The 24,528-nt window shown below is 39.2% G+C and overlaps 1 protein-coding gene across 1 annotated transcript; it reads right to left on the bottom strand.

Moving 5' to 3' along the window:
• Positions 1–242: 242 nt before the first annotated feature.
• LOC100369285 (C-reactive protein) lies at positions 243–5,510 on the bottom strand. The gene is made up of 7 exons (XM_002739596.2): positions 5,427–5,510; positions 3,438–3,516; positions 2,897–2,918; positions 2,140–2,718; positions 1,282–1,526; positions 897–1,180; positions 243–428 (listed from the first exon to the last, which is right to left on the bottom strand). Exons 2-7 carry the CDS (start codon positions 3,513–3,515, stop codon positions 422–424), a joined length of 1,215 nt encoding a protein of 404 aa, XP_002739642.1. The 5' UTR covers position 3,516; positions 5,427–5,510; the 3' UTR covers positions 243–421.
• Positions 5,511–24,528: the final 19,018 nt, after the last annotated feature.

Below are 24,528 nucleotides of genomic sequence, written 5' to 3'. Positions count from 1 at the left end.
ATGCATCGAATTTTTTGCCTGTTTTAGTTTTGCCTTTTTTATTTGATTTACTTCCATTTTTGCTCAGCTAATTTCAACTCGAAAAAATGTTCGGTGATCCATAGTAGAGATTAGAATAGACATATTCTAATGTACCAGTCATTTCCATTCACGTGTTTATAGATGATCAGATAATCACTAGTTCAAAATGCCATGCAATCTGCACACTTACATACGATGAACTCAAAACATTAATACACATGTTGCCTTTTGACCCGTTTATTTGAATTAAACCCTAATACATATAACTCATTATAACCAATAACCCAAGTCTTGAATTCATCTACTTTTAAATATTAATTTAAAACTGACAATGTCACAACACCGTTTACTTGACCAACATTCTCTGGGGCTTGAGAGTAACTGTGAAAGGACACCCACATTAACATCTGTAAGTTGAAAAGAACAAGATATAGCTGAGAATATTCCTAAAATACGACATAATTCATTCGTAATAGCACAACAAGCAACGGAGATTGTTCTACTTAAGTTTGAATATTTCTGGTTGATATTTGTATATTTGGTCTGACGACGTAAACAGCGGACAACTGTACGCTCAACTGGCGTAAAACTAGTCGAAAATTCCATTCAAACTATAACTAATTTAACTGTTAACAGTTTTACCGAATGATTGTATTAATATAGTTAATCAGTTCCTTAATTGAATTCACACAAATAATTTCGGCGCTACTCTTTTTGTTGAGATTTGTCATAAGCAGGGTTTACCAAAACAAAAGATAAGCATTGCATTTACAACTGCTATACACCTCGCTTCTGAAAAACGGACAGTAGCTAGATGTTTGGCCAAATGTACAATGTTTAAATTGTTATGTAATTAATGATTAAATTTCACTTACGATGTCCCAAGCACTTTCCAACTCTCACCAAAATCAATGGCGTTATCAGCAATAGTACCATCAGGCTTCTGGAAGTCATCATGGCTATCACCATTGTAATTACCCAATAAGCCACACAGCTTGCCACGATAATCAGAGCCAGAAATGTCAATGGTGAAGATGTGTTTTCGCAATGTCCAATCCACTTTGAATACAGTATTTTTCAATGTGAAACTCAAAATTATCTTTTCTTCAGTTTCTACGGCTTGTATGATTTCCGATTTTGACAAACTATTCGTTTTTCCCTGTAAGATAATTTGTTGTGGGTTAGTTTGGTTGATAAATTGTAAATAATTAGACATTGAAATGAAATATTATTTGAATAATATTGATACTTGTTACTCACTGTCACTATGTCTAGTCTGTCCACATTGGCATATTCATCACCAACAGTAATATTGATAGCCACAACTCTAGTTTTGATTTCACCACTGGTGTTATCTTCACGAGGTTCAAATTTAGCAATGATTTTGAAATCTGGTTTGACATTGGAGCAGTCTTTTACCAGCGTGTACCAACATACCCCCTGATGACTGTAATGTCGACCATCCAACGTGGTAAAATGAGGATCACATTTAACAGCCCCACCATCTGTTGAATATATATAACATGTTTACAGTCCAAATTATTATTTCAGTATAGTTGACAAAACACATTCTTAACTGAAAATAAAATATGCATGGAGAAGATGTATTATATAAAACATAATAAAAACTAATAATTTTGAGATAGTTTAGTCATAAGGCTTGGTCAAGTTTGGTCAATATCGAAAGTCGTTAAATTGTAAGGAATCAATATCTCCCCTAAAATCTAATAGATTTGCCATTGACTGAACTGCAAAGGCTAATAAAAATTCAACATGCCAGGCAATAAACACGTATTGCACTAAACACTTAAAAAAATCAGTTTTTTTCGAGGCGGTCGGTTCGTCTCTGACTAAAGGGCAGCAACTACAAAATAATGAAATCGTCCAAAGCAACGTACAGTTATCCTGCAGAATATGAGACAAAACAACGCAGGTATACCACAGGGAAGAGGTCACATACCATTACAAAATAAGTAACGCTTACATTGCATTATCAATGTAGCAGGAATTTATACAGTGCAACAGTGTTTTTATAGTTAAAATAACAAAAATAAACCCGTTAATTGTACAATCACATATATCATTATAATAAACATAACATAAAATGTAGTCACTCACCACAGATATCTAGAAATCTCTGTGTCACAGTTCCTGTTATACTAAGGGTTGAAAAGTCCCATGTATAAATATCACCATTGCCGAGTTGAGCACTTATTTCCTGTGCACTAAGAACACGCCCCCACATATTGAATTGCGTGATTTGTCCAATAAACGCTTGGAAATTAGAAAAGTGCCCATCAACTATGTCTTGATCTTGTCCAAGGTATAGGCTTCCGCCCCCCTCAAGCGTGACTCCTTGTGCTTTTGTACCATCGGCTACTACCACTCCATCGACGTACAACTTATAATGCCCAGTTGTAGATGTCCAAGTGAAGCAGATATGATGACATATGCCATCGTTGATAGCAACGCCAGTTGTTTCTGCATAACGATCATTGATATATATTTTCAGATTACCATAGTCTAACAAAAGCAGCTCGTTGGCATCATTAGGTACAGCATAAGACATCAAAGTACCATCATTATTAGTAGTCGACTTCATCCATATGCAATAACTGACTTCACTCATATCTGGGATCGGTGTTGTTATTTTGATACGAGAACCGGTGTCCTCTAAGTCCAGATAGAAAGACTGATCTTCAAAGTAAGTATAATTAGAGAACATGTAATTGGTGTATTAGTATGACACATTGAAATCGCAAAAACTCCTTGTGGTAATTAAGACGTTTTTAAATTGATTACTTAAATTTTAATAGGAGATGTACCGTTGGAAAAAACATATATTACATAATTTAAAATAAAAAGATCTACTAACCATTGCGTTTCTCCAATTCTTTCTGCAAAAGAAAACGTATTTATGTTAGTATAGTATTTTATCAATTGCAGTTGGAATACAAACACCCAGGCAGTATACAGTTACACACAAGTTTCTTGTACAGCGCCGTGATGCGTAACACCTTTCAAATGACGACGCAGAATACAAATGTCAGAATATCCTAGCAAAGAGATGAGTTATAATACTTTGGAAAATTTGGCAACTAAAGATTATCGGCAAACCTCAAGCACTAGACTGTTTCATTAGAAGCTGCATATATTAAATCATTCCCATCAACGAACCAATTAAAGTGTTCAATCACATTACTGCGCTGCCTTCAGATTGTGATCACATCAACATAAATATTACTTCATTGGTGGGGATTGTATCAAATTGAATGACTTGGAAAAATCAGATCTAAAATTATCATTTGTGTTGAAGTTAATTTTCATTGCCACAATTGCTTTTAACCTATTTATTGAATTGATGATCGAGATAATATAGTAAATTATATATATATATGGGTAATACAGAATGTTACCTCATCACCAAGTTTTGCACTCAGCACATGGGAGACACACAGACACGCAGTTATATAATACAATGCGTATACCCTCATCCTGTAATAAAATGAAGAACAACAGTATTGTATTTTCATTGGTATTTATGTATATTGCCATTAATTGCACAATGTTTGTCACATTGTCTGTTTTAAAAGAACTGAGGCGTAAAAATGAATACTACAAATGTTTAGAAAACACGTATATCGTTATATTCACAATATTTGTATGACAACGAACACATGTTTTTGATTTAATAGACTTAAGTAGGAAGAATTACGTCAATTATTTTTGTTTCCATGTGCAACACAAATATCTAAAGCAATATTTAACTAATCAATACTCAGGAGCATTTCTTCTGAAAATATCATGGCATTTCGTGAACACATTTTTGAGTTATAAGTATACACCTATATCAATGGCATAATTTGACAATTTCATGCGAGAATCACTTCATATCTTTTTTTTTTATTTATGAATATCCTATTTAATCCGCTCGTACATGTGTAGAACGTATTCATTGGCTTAATCTCCAAACTCTTGTTTTCAATCGTATTTCCCAAGCCTTCATTGAGAACGGCAGCTGCGAGAGCTACGATGAGCAACATTTTAAGAGCCAGCCGATATCGACACATTCGCATAAATTTTATTGAAGTGCATATCTTTTATATTTGCACATAATTGGGGGAACAATAGTTTATGTTTTGTGCGGAAAGATGTATCATGTTTATTTACACTGACAGTTGTTTTTCGACAATCGTGAAAGTAGTAAAAGCAACAGAGTTAAATATAAAATAACATCAATCACGTGACTGATATTTTCTTTGGTGTCACTGCAATAACGTGTGATATTTTCAGTCCTATACCAACAGAAATCAGTTGATAACACACTTGTCTATACGATACTAACTAAATACTACTAAATATTAATACTAAAAGACTATAGTGTAACCCCTCTCGTACGTTAAAGACTAATTCTAAACAAGTAAATCAAATTGTGGATAATGGTGTTTAAATAAAACTAGACACAATTCACATACATATAAAATAAGCAGAATCACGACTGCATAATGTTTACCCAAATTCCAAACGAACCACTGAAGTTCTATGGTGCATAATTTCATTTTCAACCTGACAGTCGCACTAACGATTAACAGGAAAATGTACCAATCCGCCAAGACCCATGACAAGTAAACAGTAATGAAAGCTATGGATTTTATCATATTACAATGCAGTCAATCCTCACATTTAATCCAGTCATTATAAGGCAAACAAAAGGGCACTGTCACACTTATGGCTTATCAGAGGAGAAACTATTTGAATAGTTGGGCTTACTTTGACGTAATTTCCATAAAAACCGATAAAATATAGAGGGTAAGAGATTTTACTAAAAAATAACTAAAATTACAGAACTGTAACAAATATAAACCAATACATCTGTAGTATCCAAGCCTGATTAATAGTTTATTAGACGACGACAGGTGACAGTAGATAGTCATCTATGTCGACTTTGTGGACAACAGAGCTAACACGGGTCGCAGTAATGTTATAATGGGATAAGAATCCCGTACTTAGCAGGACTTGTCGTTGAATAATGCCATATTTTAGTACAATATTTTTTGCTACTAAATTGTTTAGCTATTCACCTGATTTCACTGATGTGGGGATTTGATATTTAGTTTATCATGCTAGGCATTTAACGGGAGAGCATTATGTGGTTTGATTGGCCGCAAATCACGATCATCAAAACGTCGTATCAGAAAATACCGCAATATGAAGAATTGAAAAAAATACATTGACATTAACATTTGACTTTTATCGGGTGTAAACAATTGTGACAAGAGGATTGCGTACAAATCCTTAGAATAGTGCTCAGTTAAGAATACACGATTTCAGTTGTACACTCAGAAATCAGCAAGAGGTGAAATATGATCGACAATCGCATACAAAATACAAGCTGAGAATCATACCTTATACGGTGTCTTGCTAACACAAGTTTCAGTCACACGGGTTTGTTGAAGCTTCCGTTGATTTCGCTGTTGTACCTATCTGATGTCACATCGCGTGTTTTATCTATCCTGCTTATGACATTTAAGACCAACCCATTAGTGTTCGATCATTAGAAAACGCTACATCTGTGATATACTCTTGCTGGCAAATTGTGACTGGATGGTCAGAAAGATGATTGACAGAATGGCACGATATGATGTACATTTTCACATTGTACGCAACTGATGATGGATGCCAGTACTGTTAGTACAATGGCTGGATTGCGAAATAATGTAAATTTTTATGAATTGATGAGTGTTTTTCTTATTTCCATTGTGACCCACCAAAGTCCTGCCAATATTTCTGGAACATGGAAGATGGATTTTGTGAATAAATTTACGAAAACGTGAATATTTGTATTTTGAACGGCGAAAAGGTAGACACCACTAATACTTCTAATTCCCTGACATAGCATATATTTAAATATACTAATAATCGCATAGAAAATACATGATTTATTATTTATTTATATATATAAGAGTGTTTCTAATTTTTGAATTTTATCACGTTCATGTCACCCTATCATTTAGAGACATAAACATGCGAGAAAATAATACATCGTTAACGTTGGGCGTTCACCGGCCGTAAATGTATTCTCACTGAACAATATCGAAATCGTAATCGAAATTCGAAATGTGGTCTGGGTGTGTGTACAAATTACCAAGGTACGTCAATGAGGGCGCTGTTCAACAACGCAAGTGTGGATTACCCAGATACAGCGTTGTTTTATCGTAAGTTCATCCGTGAAAATTCTCGAGAATAGTCGGCAGTTTCAATCATGACTGTTAATCATTTCAATGTTAAAAAATCGCCATAATCAAGCTTAAGCTTCTGGATTCATATCTCTGACATGTTTATGTTTGAACTATATTACTATAAATAAAATTCTATATCCTAAGTCTGATACCTAACTGGGACTGTGCCATGCATGGTTTGTTGAATTTTATTGCATTCATGTCACCGTATCAGTTAGGGACATACACATGCGAGCAAAAAGAGCATCGTTAACATTGGGCGTTAACGCGGCCGTAAATGTATTCACACCAAACAGTACACGGGTTTTGAATGAATTCAACTGTGTTTTATGTGTAATCGTACAATAGGGCACCGTCTCATGTGCACGCCTGAGACATTAATAGAACCTCAATATTGCATGTCCAAACAGTGAAACGCTTTTTCGTTGGCCATTCCCACCTTGCACAACACTTATGCAAACATAAAGTCATTGTTACAAGAGTTTTGTCTAGTGATGTACAGTAAAAAACAAACAAGTAAGTAATATCAACTTATATAGTTATCAAGTCATAACATGCATATTCACTTATTTACAGTAAAACATGTTGGTAAAATATGCGTAGCTGGCCATGTTACCAAAATTACAATATATAGGCATACAGACTTAAACAGAAAGCGGACTGAAATCAGGAATATTCACAGCTGTTGTTTGCATGTATTGCTACAGTCGATACAATTACTCAGGGTGTGCCACCGATCGACGTGCGTTCAACAAAAGAAATTGTCTGGATTAGTCAAAATATTTCGTCAGCATCGTACTAGTTTTAAAATAATGAGTACATACCAAGACGTGTTTTAAAATCATCATGAATGCAAGCAAATGTATTCATCCCGCTGAAAGGTATAACGGCAAGGCTCACTCCAGTCACAGGTTTTTGCACTGTAGTGAGTTAAAAAAAGAAAGTGTTATTCCTTAAAGTAAGTTGATAAAAATTATCAACATTCGCCATAATGATGATTTAAAATTACTTTATTATTACATTTAGTAATGCTGAGAGAAATTATTTGAAAATCATCATAAAGCTAAATAAAAATATCAAATTCAATAGCCGTATTGAAAAGGTGTAGAGCTTGAAATTTAAATCAATATATAACAATATATAGGCATATGTGTAACCGTACAATGTGCACGCCCGAGACATTAAAGGGGAGCAGAGGTGTGGCTTTTGACACTCTGTACATGAAATTTGAGATCTATGAATGAATTCTGTCGATAAAAGCAACTTGTATGTGCTTCAAAATGCCCTAAATATTGGGTATAAAACGGGCTGTGAAGCAGACGACAAACGTCCGCTTTTCCTGGCGTCATTTCGCCTCTAGAGGGCCAGTCAGATGATGTCATCAGTGAACACTGATAATTGAACCCATTCATGCTAGTACGTCAATCCCATAGAAATGCTACTATGAAAGACCTTGTTAACTGACAACTTAAAAGTTAAAACATGGCGAAATAATGTTGTGCGTATGAATGCCATAACGATTCATGTTATGTTTCTCGAAATCCCAGATAAAAATCACGTTGTTGGTTGCGAGAAATCGGCAGAAGAACTAATCTGAAAATGAAGACACGTACAGCGCTCTAGCTATAGTAAACAGTGAGTAAATAAATATTGTTTGAGTTAAAAACTAAATTAGAAATACGCTAATATCACTTGAACTACAGTAATCATTTCACCCAACTTCCCACTTTTAATCGACCGCTTATCGCTTGATTTCCGACCGCACTGTATTTTCCGTCCGAAAAACGACCGCATTTTTATCGTAATTTTTCTCTCACCGACTCATTGAAAACACCGACCGGTCGCCCAAACACTGGTCACTTGCACAGGAGTGATCGAAATAGTGGTTTTGAGTGATATAGTTTAGAGATTCAACAGGTACTAACTATTGTTAAATTCCGAACTACTCTTCAAATCTATAACACCTTGTATCGTTCGCGGACGAAACTTCACCTGTGTCCAATATTAAATAACTGACTTTGCGTGATTATTATGAAAGCGATATATTACAATGTTGAAATTTTTAGAGCCGGTACAACACTGTAAACAAATTTGCGTAATTAGAAAAGCAGCGCACTAAGTAAACGACCTCAAAATATACAAGTTTGTGTACAGCACCGTCATAGTCCAGTCAATTTATGGTTTTGACCCATCACAAATTGCAACAGAAATAATTTCTTCACAATACATTCCAGGGAGGTGTCTATATTGACATACTAAAAGTCTAGAAAAATCCAGGCTTCCGAAATACCTAATTTGCATATATTCAAAATGGCCGTTTGGTGCATTTTCACAACATGGAAAATATAACTATTAGGACATATCTTTAATTCCATATGATATTTTTTAGATATTCAAGTTGCTGCGATATGGTTTGGTGTGTGTGAATGTATATGACTGAAACATTTTATTGAATAATAATCCTATTTTGCATAAAACCAATATGGCTGTCAAAATAGTATTATTTAAATGTGCAACCTTGGGCAGCCCTTCGGAGTCTGTTCCTCATAATGACTCTGTGAGCCACGCCGTGGGCTGAGGAGGGAGCATCGATCCTAGTGACCCGATTTTCACCCCCCTCCCCTCTCTCGATCCTGAAACAGTCACTCTCCAGGATCCAGAGTCCTACATTCGGTATTGCTTTGGATCCTACCGAGTGCTGGACGTAGGGGGAAACGCACAGACGGTGTTGATGGGCGGACCTTGGTCCCCCGCTGGATAGAGGCCTATGTCCTTAGGACAGGTCAATTTTTTCCCGCTGGACCAAGCGCTACCCATTTGAACGGTGTTTGAGACTGGCGCCAGCAGAATCTGGAGTCAAATCTCGCGTTCGATTGGATCCCTCGGTTCCTCCCCGACCCCGGTACCACAAATTGGGATGGGTAAAGGGGTTGGCCACGTTCATGGAATATTTCAACTAGTTAGTCAGAAACAATCCATGCACTGAGAGCCGTGTGGCGACCCTCAACTTTCGAGTTGTGGCCAGCCCACTGGAACGAATTGTTTTGCGCTGCCAGCACTCTGAAGTCTCAATGGCGGAATGCACCAGCCTCCTAGACCAGCAGACACAGCCATTGGTGGAACACCACATGGCTACGTAGGATATCCTGCAGTGTCATCTGGCTCTCGTGGCAGGGGCTGCCTCTGTACAGTGGAATGTGGTTTTGGCTGTTTTCACTGGGCACATCACCCCCTCAGTTATGCAGGCTGGACTTCCTCCACCCTCTTCTTTTTTGAGGATGGAAGGAGCAGTCTCAGTGCTTTGGGATCCCACTGACCAATTGGTACAGGTGAGACCCACGAGCCAGTTTGGCTTCTGCCAAGGGCAAGCGGTAAGGACTCCAAGCTGAGAAAATGTAATGACCAAAGTCGGCACCCACTGACCAGAGGTAGCCAGGAGACAAGCATCCCAGCTCTTATGGGGATGGAAGAGTGGCGAAATGCCCCCCTGGAAGAAGGGACCAGGCCTACCCAGCTTGCAGGGGAAGTAGGTTTGATGCTTCCGCTTGCGACAAGGGAGATGGGCATATGTTCGACAGGAGGCAGAGTCACAACCTATCAACTTCTACAGGCCTCACAGGGTCTCACCTTGGCGGAGGAGAGATCACCCTGATGTGGAACCACTGAACCCATACATCTTTGTCGCACTGATTGCGTCGGTATATTCTGGTTCAGAAGCAGCGAGTAACCGATCTCTGGACTCTCCAGGTGGCGATACACGGTTACAAGATCCCACTGCAATCTCCACCCCCTGGCACCAGCCCCCATTTGGGGCACTACCAGGGGACCCCCGCAAAGCGGGAGCAATCCAACAGGAGGTAGACAGTTTGCTTACAAAGGGCGTTATGCACAGGATAGGGGACTCTGGTGTTGTCGTGTCTTCTACTCGCAAGTATTAGTGGTTCCAAAGACTACAACTGAGACTACAGGTGGCTGTGCCCCGTTCTGGACTTAAGCAGACTAAATCAGTATAAGCTTCCTAGAAACGCCTAGCACCATATTATTCTCCATGCTCTGTTTCAACAGGTTAGCCTCACTTGATTTAAGCAATACTTACCCGCACATACCGATACACCCAGTGAGTCAGCGACTCCCTCGATTCGTTCAGTTGGGCCAAGTAGTCAAGCACGGGGTGCTCCTCTTCCGGTTTTGCATGGCTCCATACGTATTCATCAGAGTGTGGAAACAGGTGGTGCTACTGCCGCGCCGGTACACTTCACATCGGTAAACATCAACGTGTACCTAGATGGCTGGTTGCTACCCAACCAACAAGTGGTGGTTAGTCAAACATTAAGGCTAACACCAGATTTTCTAGGCCAGTTGTGCTTCCTAGTAAATCGAGCAAGTCCCACTCTCCTGGCCAGGGAGTTCGACACAGAGGTGGTTTTGGTACAGTCACTGTAGGCCCATTGCTTAAACGACCTAGCCAAATGCCTAGTCAGCGTTCCCTCTGTGTCCCTCCGAGAACTAAGTCGGATCATTGTTCAGTGTTTTGCAGGGTAGTTCCGCCAGGCTGTGTTACGCAGCCGCCCATTACAGTGAACTTTTGTTGCAACACCGGGCTCTCTTACGGAAGGTGAGAGGTGAATAACACTCTCGGACCAAGCAAGGGATGCCTTGCCCTGGTGGTCGGCAATTGCAAACCTCAGGTAGGGGGTCCCCTTGCCACGGCTATAACTCTGGAAACGGATGCCTCCCTCACATGTTGGCGAGTGCACCTATTGGACGAACAAGCCCAACGGAAAATATGGCCCCTGCGTTAGATTCAAGACTGCCATATCAACTGGCTCGAACTGAAAGAAGTGTGCTTAGCACTACTTCACTTTCCACCCATGGTTCAAGACCACAGCGTCTTATTTCACACAGACAACACAGTGGTGGTATCCTATAGCTACAAGGAGGGGAGATCAGATACCCATAGTTGTCAGTCCTAGCGGGGCAAATTCTTCTTTGGTACCTGGAATACACTGGTGTACCACTTACACGCATCAAGGTTTTCAGTTGACTCACTCAGATTTTTTTCTGACTTGGCTGCCAATGTCCTGGTCAGGGTGAACAGGGATCCCACCAACACAGCCTACACCTCGAAATGACGTGTGTACACTGATTTGTGTAGTGGAATGGACATCCATGCCATCCCTTTGTTGGCCATACAGCTGACTCTCTGTCCACCGTTTGAACGAAATGAACTTGTCCTTTAGCTATTGTTGGCTTTAGGTCAGCCTTGTCATCCACCATTGGGATTCTCTGGGGACGAGGCTAGCCGGTTGTCCTACCATTAGGAGACGGTTTACTGTTTAATCAGAGGCCTGACCCCGAGCGAGAGAGCCAACTAATTTGAACTTATCGGTTGTGTTGGCCGCTCTAAGCAGACAGCCCTTTGAGCCTCTCCGATCAAGTCAGGATAAAGACACGAATCGGGTTTCTGCCAGGAAGCAAATCCCAGGACGCAATCCTGAATTTCTCTTGAGGAGAGTGAGATGCAACTACTCCACAGATTGTCGCAGTCTCAGATGTACCAAGCAAAACCTTGAATGACGACGATCTGGATGCACAAATGTAGTTCAGACATCTGATGAAGATAGCAATTACATTAATCAAACAATAAACTTTTGGGCAGAATTTAATCAAAAATATAGTTTATAGAGTTGAAAATTTACGTTTAAATGGTCTATTATGTATATAGTATAGCAGATTTGTAGATCCAACCAAGGTGTTTCATTCCTCTAGTTTTTCTTTTAGATGTGACGGCCATGTTGGATTTATGCAGATGAAGCATCCGTCTACCCAGGAAACCATTTATTTACATCTTGTCTGTACTATACGATTCTGTTTAAAATTGTATTCTAGCATCTTAAACTTATTACTTATGCCACATAGTAGAAAAGCCGGAAAGAAAGTTACATTAAATAATTATATTATCGCGGCCATATTGAATTTATGCTAATTTTCATCTACCAAATCTCCGACTCAAAACAGTACCATAGCATCATGAATTTTTAAAATACCTCATCTAGAATTAAAGATATGTCCAAATAGTTATATTTCCATGTTGTAAAAATGTGCAAAACGGCCATTTTGAATATATGCAAATTAGGTATATTTCGGAAGCCTAGATTTTCCTAGACTTTTAGTATGTCAATCTAGATACCTTTACGAAAAGCACCGTGAGGAAATTATTTCTGTTGCAATTTGTGATGGGTTGGCCCCCCTTTTTTGCTAGAATGACTGGACTATCAGAACTAATAACGTTTTTACAAGATCGACGCGCAGAGCATGAAAGAAAAGATTGCTAAGGTGACGCGCCTGTTCAGTGCGTGACTTGAGGGTCAAACTTCGGTCAACACACACTTGATGTCAGCATCGCCGCGCAGTAAGTTACGCAATGAAGTATTTAAAGTTCAATTGCGTCCCAAAATGATGTCGTTGATCACCGTGACTCAGTCTTTTGCAAAATATTATAACTAGTTTCCAAACTTTTGATGCAGCCAGATTTATTTAACTTTGTGGCAATATAATCTTTTTTAATTTCCCAGTCCTTTCTGTTCATTCTTTGTCTTGACAATATATGTGAATTACTGTGCGAGCTTTTCCTACCCGACCGCGGTCAGACGGCGTCATGAAATCTATGCATAAAAGGCGGGCGACCTGCGGCTGTTTGATTTCCTACTCTCTCCTGAGCTAGCGATTGGTGAGAATGGTTATTAATATATTACCCGATGTACTTGTAAATCGAACAGTCATACCGCAATTGTGTTGAAACATTTTTGGGGCAGTAAGTAACGTCAGAATATTGTTTAAAATAAAATATTCCATTCCAATCAAATCTAGGTCAAATGGTCAAATTGCGTGCATATAATTATAGATAGTTAAAAACTAAATATATTTGAATTTTTGACGGCTATTCAACGTTTGTGCAAACCAGAATAAAAAAGGTAGTGTATACAATAGCGATATGACTGAGATATCGTGGCATTTGTTTACAATATTGTACCGGCTCTAGTATTGGACAGTCACACAGATGAAGTTGTTCGCGAATGATACAGAGTGGTATAGATTTGAAAAGCCGTTCAGAATTTATAATAGTTAACACTCGTTATGTACCCCAAACATTTTGACTACTCCTGTGCCGGTGACCAGTGTTTGGGCGAGCGGTCGGTGTTTTCAATAAGCGAGCGAGAGAAAAAAACGGTTAAATGTGGTCGTTTTCCGGTTGGAAAATACAGTGAGGTCGGAAACTATGTTGGGCAAAATGAGTACTGTGATTCAAGTGATATTAGCATATTTCTCATTTAGTTTTAACTCGTACAATATTTATTCACTCAATGTTTACTATAGCCAGAACGTTGTACGTGTCTTCACTTTCAGGTTAGTTCTTCCGCCGATTTCTCGCAACCAGCAACGTGATTTTTTTATTTGGGATTTCGAGAAACATAATATGAATCGTTATGGCATTCATAACACAACACCTCTCCATGTTTCAACTTTAAAGTTGTCAGTTAACAAGGTCTTTCGTAGTAGCATTTCTTATGGGATTGACGTACTAAAATGAATGGGTTCAGTTATCAGTGTTCACTGATGACATCATCTGACTGGCCATCTAGAGGCGAAATGACGCCAGGCAAAGCTGGCGTTTGTCGTCTGCTTCACGGCCCGTTTTATACCCGATATTTAGGGCATTTCGCAGCACATATAAGTTGTTTTTATCGACGGAATTCATTCATAGATCTCAAATTTCATGTACAGAGTGTCAAAAGCCACACCTCTGCTCCCCTTTAATAGGACCTTTCTCAATATTGCATGTCCAAACAGTGAAACGTTTTTTCGTTGGTCATTCCCACCTTGCACAACACTTATGCAAACATAAAGTCATTGTTACAAGAGTTTTGTCTAGTGATGTACAGTAAAAAACAAACAAGTAAGTAATATCAACTTATATAGTTATCAAGTCATAACATGCATAGTCACTTATTTACAGTAAAACATGTTGGTAAAATATGCGTAGCTGGCCATGTTACCAAAATTACAATATATAGGCATACAGACTTAAACAGAAAGCGGACTGAAATCAGGTCCAGTAAAAAAGCTATTGGGTTGCGTGGAAGGAATATTCACAGCTGTTGTTTGCATGTATTGCTACAGTCGATACAATTACTCAGGGTGTGCCACCGATCGACGTGCGTTCAACAAAAGAAATTGTCTGGATTAGTCAAAATATTTCGTCAGCATCGTACTAGTTTTAAAATAATGAGTACATGCCAAGACGTTTTTTAGTATCAACACAGGTCCAGTCACAGGTTTTTGCACTGTAGTGAGTTAAAAAAAGAAAGTGTTATTCCTTAAAGTAAGTTGATAAAAATTATCAACATTCGCCATAATGAAGATGTAAAATTACTTTATTATTACATTTAGTAATGCTGAGAGAAATTATTTGAAAATCATCATAAAGCTAAATAAAAATATCAAATTCAATAGCCGTATTGAAAAGGTGTAGAGCTTGAAATTTAAATCAATATATAACAATATATAGGCATATGTGTAACCGTACAATGTGCACGCCCGAGACATTAAAGGGGAGCAGAGGTGTGGCTTTTGACACTCTGTACATGAAATTTGAGATCTATGAATGAATTCTGTCGATAAAAGCAACTTGTATGTGCTTCAAAATGCCCTAAATATTGGGTATAAAACGGGCTGTGAAGCAGACGACAAACGTCCGCTTTTCCTGGCGTCATTTCGCCTCTAGAGGGCCAGTCAGATGTCATCAGTGAACACTGATAATTGAACCCATTCATGCTAGTACGTCAATCCCATAGAAATGCTACTATGAAAGACCTTGTTAACTGACAACTTAAAAGTTAAAACATGGCGAAATAATGTTGTGCGTATGAATGCCTTAACGATTCATGTTATGTTTCTCGAAATCCCAGATAAAAATCACGTTGTTGGTTGCGAGAAATCGGCAGAAGAACTAATCTGAAAATGAAGACACGTACAGCGCTCTAGCTATAGTAAACAGTGAGTAAATAAATATTGTTTGAGTTAAAAACTAAATTAGAAATACGCTAATATCACTTGAACTACAGTAATCATTTCACCCAACTTCCCACTTTTAATCGACCGCTTATCGCTTGATTTCCGACCGCACTGTATTTTCCGACCGAAAAACGACCGCATTTTTATCGTAATTTTTCTCTCACCGACTCATTGAAAACACAGACCGGTCGCCCAAACACTGGTCACTTGCACAGGAGTGATCGAAATAGTGGTTTTGAGTGATATAGTTTGGAGATTCAACGGGTACTAACTATTGTTAAATTCTGAACTACTCTTCAAATCTATAACACCTTGTATCGTTCGCGGACGAAACTTATATTAAATAACTGACTTTGCGTGATTATTATGAAAGCGATATATTACAATGTTGAAATTTTTAGAGCCGGTACAACACTGTAAACAAATTTGCGTAATTAGAAAAGCAGCGCACTAAGTAAACGACCTCAAAATATACAAGTTTGTGTAATAATTTCTTCACAATACATTCCAGGGAGGTGTCTATATTGACATACTAAAAGTCTAGAAAAATCCAGGCTTCCGAAATACCTAATTTGCATATATTCAAAATGGCCGTTTGGTGCATTTTCACAACATGGAAAATATAACTATTAGGACATATCTTTAATTCCATATGATATTTTTTAGATATTCAAGTTGCTGCGATATGGTTTGGTGTGTGTGAATGTATATGACTGAAACATTTTATTGAATAATAATCCTATTTTGCATAAAACCAATATGGCTGTCAAAATAGTATTATTTAAATGTGCAACCTTGGGCAGCCCTTCGGAGTCTGTTCCTCATAATGACTCTGTGAGCCACGCCGTGGGCTGAGGAGGGAGCATCGATCCTAGTTCACCCCCTCCCCTCTCTCGATCCTGAAACAGTCACTCTCCAGGATCCAGAGTCCTACATTCGGTATTGCTTTGGATCCTACCGAGTGCTGGACGTAGGGGGAAACGCACAGACGGTGTTGATGGGCGGACCTTGGTCCCCCGCTGGATAGAGGCCTATGTCCTTAGGACAGGTCAATTTTTTCCCGCTGGACCAAGCGCTACCCATTTGAACGGTGTTTGAGACTGGCGCCAGCAGAATCTGGAGTCAAATCTCGCGTTCGATTGGATCCCTCGGTTCCTCCCCGACCCCGGTACCACAAATTGGGATGGGTAAAGGGGTTGGCCACGTTCATGGAATATTTCAACTAGTTAGTCAGAAACAATCCATGCACTGAGAGCCGTGTGGCGACCCTCAACTCTCGAGTTGTGGCCAGCCCACTGGAACGAATTGTTTTGCGCTGCCAGCACTCTGAAGTCTCAATGGCGGAATGCACCAGCCTCCTAGACCAGCAGACACAGCCATTGGTGGAACACCACATGGCTACGTAGGATATCCTGCAGTGTCATCTGGCTCTCGTGGCAGGGGCTGCCTCTGTACAGTGGAATGTGGTTTTGGCTGTTTTCACTGGGCGCATCACCCCCTCAGTTATGCAGGCTGGACTTCCTCCACCCTCTTCTTTTTTGAGGATGGAAGGAGCAGTCTCAGTGCTTTGGGATCCCATTGACCAATTGGTACAGGTGAGACCCACGAGCCAGTTTGGCTTCTGCCAAGGGCAAGCGGTAAGGACTCCAAGCTGAGAAAATGTAATGACCAAAGTCGGCACCCACTGACCAGAGGTAGCCAGGAGACAAGCATCCCAGTTCTTCTGGGGATGGAAGAGTGGTGAAATGCCCCCCTGGAAGAAGGGACCAGGCCTACCCAGCTTGCAGGGGAAGTAGGTTTGATGCTTCCGCTTGCGACAAGGGAGATGGGCATATGTTCGACAGGAGGCAGAGTCACAACCTATCAACTTCTACAGGCCTCACAGGGTCTCACCTTGGCGGAGGAGAGATCACCCTGATGTGGAACCACTGAACCCATACATCTTTGTCGCACTGATTGCGTCGGTATATTCTGGTTCAGAAGCAGCGAGTAACCGATCTCTGGACTCTCCAGGTGGCGATACACGGTTACAAGATCCCGCTGCAATCTCCACCCCCTGGCACCAGCCCCCATTTGGGGCACTACCAGGGGACCCCCGCAAAGCGGGAGCAATCCAACAGGAGGTAGACAGTTTGCTTACAAAGGGCGTTATGCACAGGATAGGGGACTCCGGTGTTGTCGTGTCTTCTACTCGCAAGTATTAGTGGTTCCAAAGACTACAACTGAGACTACAGGTGGCTGTGCCCCGTTCTGGACTTAAGCAGACTAAATCAGTATAAGCTTCCTAGAAACGCCTAGCACCATATTATTCTCCATGCTCTGTTTCAACAGGTTAGCCTCACTTGATTTAAGCAATACTTACCCGCACATACCGATACACCCAGTGAGTCAGCGACTCCCTCGATTCGTCCAGTTGGGCCAAGTAGTCAAGCACGGGGTGCTCCTCTTCCGGTTTTGCATGGCTCCATACGTATTCACCAGAGTGTGGAAACAGGTGGTGCTACTGCCGCACCGGTACACTTCACATCGGTAAACATCAACGTGTACCTAGATGGCTGGTTGCTACCCAACCAACAAGTGGTGGTTAGTCAAACATTAAGGCTAACACCAGATTTTCTAGGCCAGTTGTGCTTCCTAGTAAATCGAGCAAGTCCCACTCTCCTGGCCAGGGAGTTCGACACAGAGGTGGTTTTGGTACAGTCACTGTAGGCCCATTGCTTAAACGACCTAGCCAAATGCCTAGTCAGCGTTCCCTCTGTGTCCCTCCGAGAACTAAGTCGGATCATTGTTCAGTGTTTTGCAGGGTAGTTCCGCCAGGCTGTGTTACGCAGCCGCCCATTACAGTGAACTTTTGTTGCAACACCGGGCTCTCTTACGGAAGGTGAGAGGTGAATAACACTCTCGGACCAAGCAAGGGATGCCTTGCCCTGGTGGTCGGCAATTGCAAACCTCAGGTAGGGGGTCCCCTTGCCACGGCTATAACTCTGGAAACGGATGCCTCCCTCACATGTTGGCGAGTGCACCTATTGGACGAACAAGCCCAACGGAAAATATGGCCCCTGCGTTAGATTCAAGACTGCCATATCAACTGGCTCGAACTGAAAGAAGTGTGCTTAGCACTACTTCACTTTCCACCCATGGTTCAAGACCACAGCGTCTTATTTCACACAGACAACACAGTGGTGGTATCCTATAGCTACAACGAGGGGAGATCAGATACCCAAATTCTTCTTTGGTACCTGGAATACACTGGTGTACCACTTACACGCATCGAGGTTTTCAGTTGACTCACTCAGATTTTTTTCTGACTTGGCTGCCAATGTCCTGGTCAGGGTGAACAGGGATCCCACCAACACAGCCTACACCTCGAAATGACGTGTGTACACTGATTTGTGTAGTGGAATGGACATCCATGCCATCCCTTTGTTGGCCATACAGCTGACTCTCTGTCCACCGTTTGAACGAAATGAACTTGTCCTTTAGCTATTGTTGGCTTTAGGTCAGCCTTGTCATCCACCATTGGGATTCTCTGGGGACGAGGCTAGCCGGTTGTCCTACCATTAGGAGACGGTTTACTGTTTAATCAGAGGCCTGACCCCGAGCGAGAGAGCCAACTAATTTGAACTTATCAGTTGTGTTGGCCGCTCTAAGCAGACAGCCCTTTGAGCCTCTCCGATCAAGTCAGGATAAAGACACGAATCGGGTTTCTGCCAGGAAGCAAATCCCAGGAAGCGATCCTGAATTTCTCTTGAGGAGAGTGAGATGCAACTACTCCACAGATTGTCGCAGTCTCAGATGTACCAAGCAAAACCTTGAATGACGACGATCTGGATGCACAAATGTAGTTCAGACATCTGATGAAGATAGCAATTACATTAATCAAACAATAAACTTTTGGGCAGAATTTAATCAAAAATATAGTTTATAGAGTTGAAAATTTACGTTTAAATGGTCTATTATGTATATAGTATAGCAGATTTGTAGATCCAACCAAGGTGTTTCATTCCTCTAGTTTTTCTTTTAGATGTGACGGCCATGTTGGATTTATGCAGATGAAGCATCCATCTACCCAGGAAACCATTTATTTACATCTTTTCTGTACTGTACTATTCTGTTTAAAATTGTATTCTAGCATCTTAAACTTATTACTTATGCCACATAGTAGAAAAGCCGGAAAGAAAGTTACATTAAATAATTATATTATCGCGGCCATATTGAATTTATGCTAATTTTCATCTACCAAATCTCCGACTCAAAACAGTACCATAGCATCATGAATTTTTAAAATACCTCATCTAGAATTAAAGATATGTCCAAATAGTTATATTTCCATGTTGTAAAAATGTGCAAAACGGCCATTTTGAATATATGCAAATTAGGTATATTTCGGAAGCCTAGATTTTCCTAGACTTTTAGTATGTCAATCTAGATACCTTTACGAAAAGCACCGTGAGGAAATTATTTCTGTTGCAATTTGTGATGGGTTGGCCCCCCTTTTTTGCTAGAATGACTGGACTATCAGAACTAATAACGTTTTTACAAGATCGACGCGCAGAGCATAAAAGAAAAGATTGCTAAGGTGACGCGCCTGTTCAGTGCGTGACTTGAGGGTCAAACTTCGGTCAACACACACTTGATGTCAGCATCGCCGCGCAGTAAGTTACGCAATGAAGTATTTAAAGTTCAATTGCGTCCCAAAATGATGTCGTTGATCACCGTGACTCAGTCTTTTGCAAAATATTATAACTAGTTTCCAAACTTTTGATGCAGCCAGATTTATTTAACTTTGTGGCAATATAATCTTTTTTAATTTCCCAGTCCTTTCTGTTCATTCTTTGTCTTGACAATATATGTGAATTGCTGTGCGAGCTTTTCGTACCCGACCGCGGTCAGACGGCGTCATGAAATCTATGCATAAAAGGCGGGCGACCTGCGGCTGTTTGATTTCCTACTCTCTCCTTGGTGAGAATGGTTATTAATATATTACCCGATGTACTTGTAAATCGAACAGTCATACCGCAATTGTGTTGAAACATTTTTGGGGCAGTAAGTAACGCCAGAATATTGTTTAAAATAAAATATTCCATTCCAATCAAATCTAGGTCAAATGGTCAAATTGCGTGCATATAATTATAGATAGTTAAAAACTAAATATATTTGAATTTTTGACGGCTATTCAACGTTTGTGCAAACCAGAATAAAAAAGGTAGTGTATACAATAGCGATATGACTGAGATATCGTGGCATTTGTTTACAATATTGTACCGGCTCTAGTATTGGACAGTCACACAGATGAAGTTGTTCGCAAATGATACAGAGTGGTATAGATTTGAAAAGCCGTTCAGAATTTATAATAGTTAACACTCGTTATGTACCCCAAACATTTTGACTACTCCTGTGCCGGTGACCAGTGTTTGGGCGAGCGGTCGGTGTTTTCAATAAGCGAGCGAGAGAAAAAAAACGGTAAAATGTGGTCGTTTTCCGGTTGGAAAATACAGTGAGGTCGGAAACTAAATTGGGCAAAATGAGTACTGTGATTCAAGTGATATTAGCATATTTCTCATTTAGTTTTAACTCGTACAATATTTATTCACTCAATGTTTACTATAGTCAGAACGTTGTACGTGTCTTCACTTTCAGGTTAGTTCTTCCACCGATTTCTCGCAACCAGCAACGTGATTTTTTATTTGGGATTTCGAGAAACATAACATGAATCGTTATGGCATTCATAACACAACACCTCTCCATGTTTCAACTTTAAAGTTGTCAGTTAACAAGGTCTTTCATAGAAGCATTTCTATGGGATTGGCGTACTAAAATGAATGGGTTCAGTTATCAGTGTTCACTGATGACATCATCTGACTGGCCCTCTAGAAGCGAAATGACGCCAGGCAAAGCTGGCGTTTGTCGTCTGCTTCACGGCCCGTTTTATACCCGATATTTAGGGCATTTCGCAGCACATATAAGTTGTTTTTTATCGACGGAATTCATTCATAGATCTCAAATTTCATGTACAGAGTGTCAAAAGCCACACCTCTGCTCCCCTTTAATAGAACCTTTCTCAATATTGCATGTCCAAACAGTGAAACGTTTTTTCGTTGGTCATTCCCACCTTGCACAACACTTATGCAAACATAAAGTCATTGTTACAAGAGTATTGTCTAGTGATGTACAGTAAAAAACAAACAAGTAAGTAATATCAACTTATATAGTTATCAAGTCATAACATGCATAGTCACTTATTTACAGTAAAACATGTTGGTAAAATATGCGTAGCTGGCCATGTTACCAAAATTACAATATATAGGCATACAGACTTAAACAGAAAGCGGACTGAAATCAGGTTCAGTAAAAAAGCTATTGGGTTGCGTGGAAGGAATATTCACAGCTGTTGTTTGCATGTATTGCTACAGTCGATACAATTACTCAGGGTGTGCCACCGATCGACGTGCGTTCAACAAAAGAAATTGTCTGGATTAGTCAAAATATTTCGTCAGCATCGTACTAGTTTTAAAATAATGAGTACATGCCAAGACGTTTTTTAGTATCAACACAGGTCCAGTCACAGGTTTTTGCACTGTAGTGAGTTAAAAAAAGAAAGTGTTATTCCTTAAAGTAAGTTGATAAAAATTATCAACATTTGCCATAATGAAGATGTAAAATTACTTTATTATTACATTTAGTAATGCTGAGAGAAATTATTTGAAAATCATCATAAAGCTAAATAAAAATATCAAATTCAATAGCCGTATTGAACAAGTGTGGAGCTTGAACTTTAAATTAATGAAACATTTTATTAACATTCCGAGATTAAGAACCAATCATGCAGCTTTTAGTTTCCAAATAAGCAATTGTTACTCCAATTAGCACGAAGCAAGATGCCTTTACGCGGACATAACAATCACAGATGTTACTTTTTTTAAGTGTAGTGAGCACAAAATGACAATCAGTGCCCGCAATTTACCAGAATGTATAAACTACTAAATATAAATCTACTGGTTAACTCAACTACATTCATCTGAATTCCATCGCGCTCAGGCTTTATAGTTCGTCCCCTATCTACTATATAATGGAACTTCGAGGCACGGCCAACAGGGAAGCGATTTAACATATACTGAACTCTTCTTCTAAATGTATTTATAAGATTCCTGTAGGTACATGAGGCAGGTAATCTCTAAGCGAAACAAGTTCCAATATTGCCTGTTATTATAAGTATGCAGCTTAGTAGTCTGTCCATGTATAAATTGTGCACGTGATCTAAAAACAGATCATTAAACAAAAATGAACAGTTGTTACTATAAATGTTCGCTATAAATGTCTCGTTTTTGTTCTGATGTTCGCTGGGTTGATGATTCTGGCTGCGGGTGGAAGTCGTTCAAAGAATGTTTTATTACGCAAACCAGCGTACACACTCGAAATAAATGTCAGCTCATCCTCTAGAACAAACGGGTCTCTGTCCAAACTAAACTAACGTGTGTTCATAATAGACTAATCAGGACACACGTAAACATACCAAACGGCCTTAATATATTTGAATGGGTGTTGCGTATATTAGTGCCTGCAGTGAATTTACTGACGAACGAACCACAAACAATAAAGCTTGTGCATGATATAATAGTGTTTAATAATAATAAAATGGGGAATGTAGTAATATTATTGAGTTAGATATTAATAAAATTTTGAATATGCATAATATATTATTTTATATTAATAATTTTCGAATATATTACAGTCATGTTTAATCATGATGACAAAGTGAATGTACATAATATATTGGTGTTTAAGCATAACATAACGATCGTTCGTGTTGGTATTGCGTTGAATATTAATTACACAGCGGTATGCGATTTAATAGTGCTTTATCACAATAAAATGTTGAATATACAAATTATAACTTTAATTATAATAATAATTAAATTTTAATTATAATAAAAACAACGACTGCACATTAGATAATAATATTTGAACACAACAAAGTAATGCATCTGCCACCTAGTATATTTGAACAAACGTGGTTAGGGTGGTAAACAAAATCGAACCAGCGGTTTCCGGCTCGGAAATGTACAAATTTATGCAAGATTTGTCCTTGAGCTGACAATTCAGAGCGGCGCCTCCTTTTCGCGAGCGGACTCGAACTAATTAAAAAAAAAACATCATGAACGACATCAGGCCTTCTGTTGAGCGTCGCGTAAATAACGTGTGTGGTCTAAAAAAAATAACATTTTTCAAAATGAAGTGTTATTCTTTGCTGACAATACGCCTATGTGTTTGGCAGGTAATCCCCAAAGGAAACAACTCCCAATATTGCTAGTTATTGGTAGTATGAAATGCAGCAGTGTGTTGATTTATACATATAGCTGGTAATCTTTAAAAGAAGCACTTAACAATATTGCCAATTATAAGAATTATGCCGTATAGTAGTGTGGTATATCTAAATCCTGTGATCTGAAAAAAAACGTCACCCCCCTAAAAAAACAGCAACCCACATTAACAGTTATTTGTTGCTCTCAATAAACTAGTGTGTATATGTATACATATGGCAGGTAATCCCTAAAACTAACATCCCCCAATATTGCCAGTTATTAATGATGCTTATGTCACAAAATGTCGTGTTTTACCTCGTGCAATATGGTTTCCATATGTAGTAGTTTATAAATAATCGTATATATGATCGAACACATCAAAGTCATGTATTTGCAACTCTTGGACCAAATACTTTCACATGTACATAAATATACAACGCGAATAATGATTGTGTTACAATATGTGATGTTTGACCTTGGGCGACATGTTTGTCATCTATAATCTGATTTACGATTCCACAATTCTCAATATAGAAACCACTAAATCATAATTCTGCAATCACAATATGAAACTTTCCAGTGCTGAGAATAAAGCGTCCATATTTTGTTGTTGGGATGTTTGTAAAGTCCCAAATTTACAGAGAAGACCATATTTTACGGAAAATGCAGGTAATTGTGGTGTTTCAATTTGCATTAGTGCATAATTAATTCTGAAAGTGACTGGTAGACAGACCAGTTAGAAAGATTATCGGTAAAATGTTTCCCCTAATGTCGAGAGGTTCTTAATTTATATATCTACCCAATATATCACCATATCTGTTACTTCACCTGAATTATCTCAACCTTTTCCAGTCCGTCTCCACACAAACCTAATCATTGCCCTCATCATA

The sequence above is a fragment of the Saccoglossus kowalevskii genome, chromosome 18 (assembly GCF_978046115.1).
Source record: "Saccoglossus kowalevskii chromosome 18, keSacKowa6.1, whole genome shotgun sequence".
NCBI lineage: Eukaryota > Metazoa > Hemichordata > Enteropneusta > Harrimaniidae > Saccoglossus > Saccoglossus kowalevskii.
The sequence above is the reverse complement of the archived record's forward strand: the minus strand, read 5'-3'. Positions and strand labels throughout refer to the sequence as shown.

Coding starts and splice junctions, on each gene's coding strand:
- LOC100369285 (XM_002739596.2), bottom strand. CDS start 3,515: ATGAGGGTATACGCATTGTATTATATAACTGCGTGTCTGTGTGTCTCC. Junction 2,719..2,896: donor AGAATTGGAGAAACGCAATG/GTTAGTAGATCT, acceptor CTTACTTTGAAG/ATCAGTCTTTCTATCTGGAC. Junction 1,181..1,281: donor ACAGACTAGACATAGTGACA/GTGAGTAACAAG, acceptor ATTATCTTACAG/GGAAAAACGAATAGTTTGTC.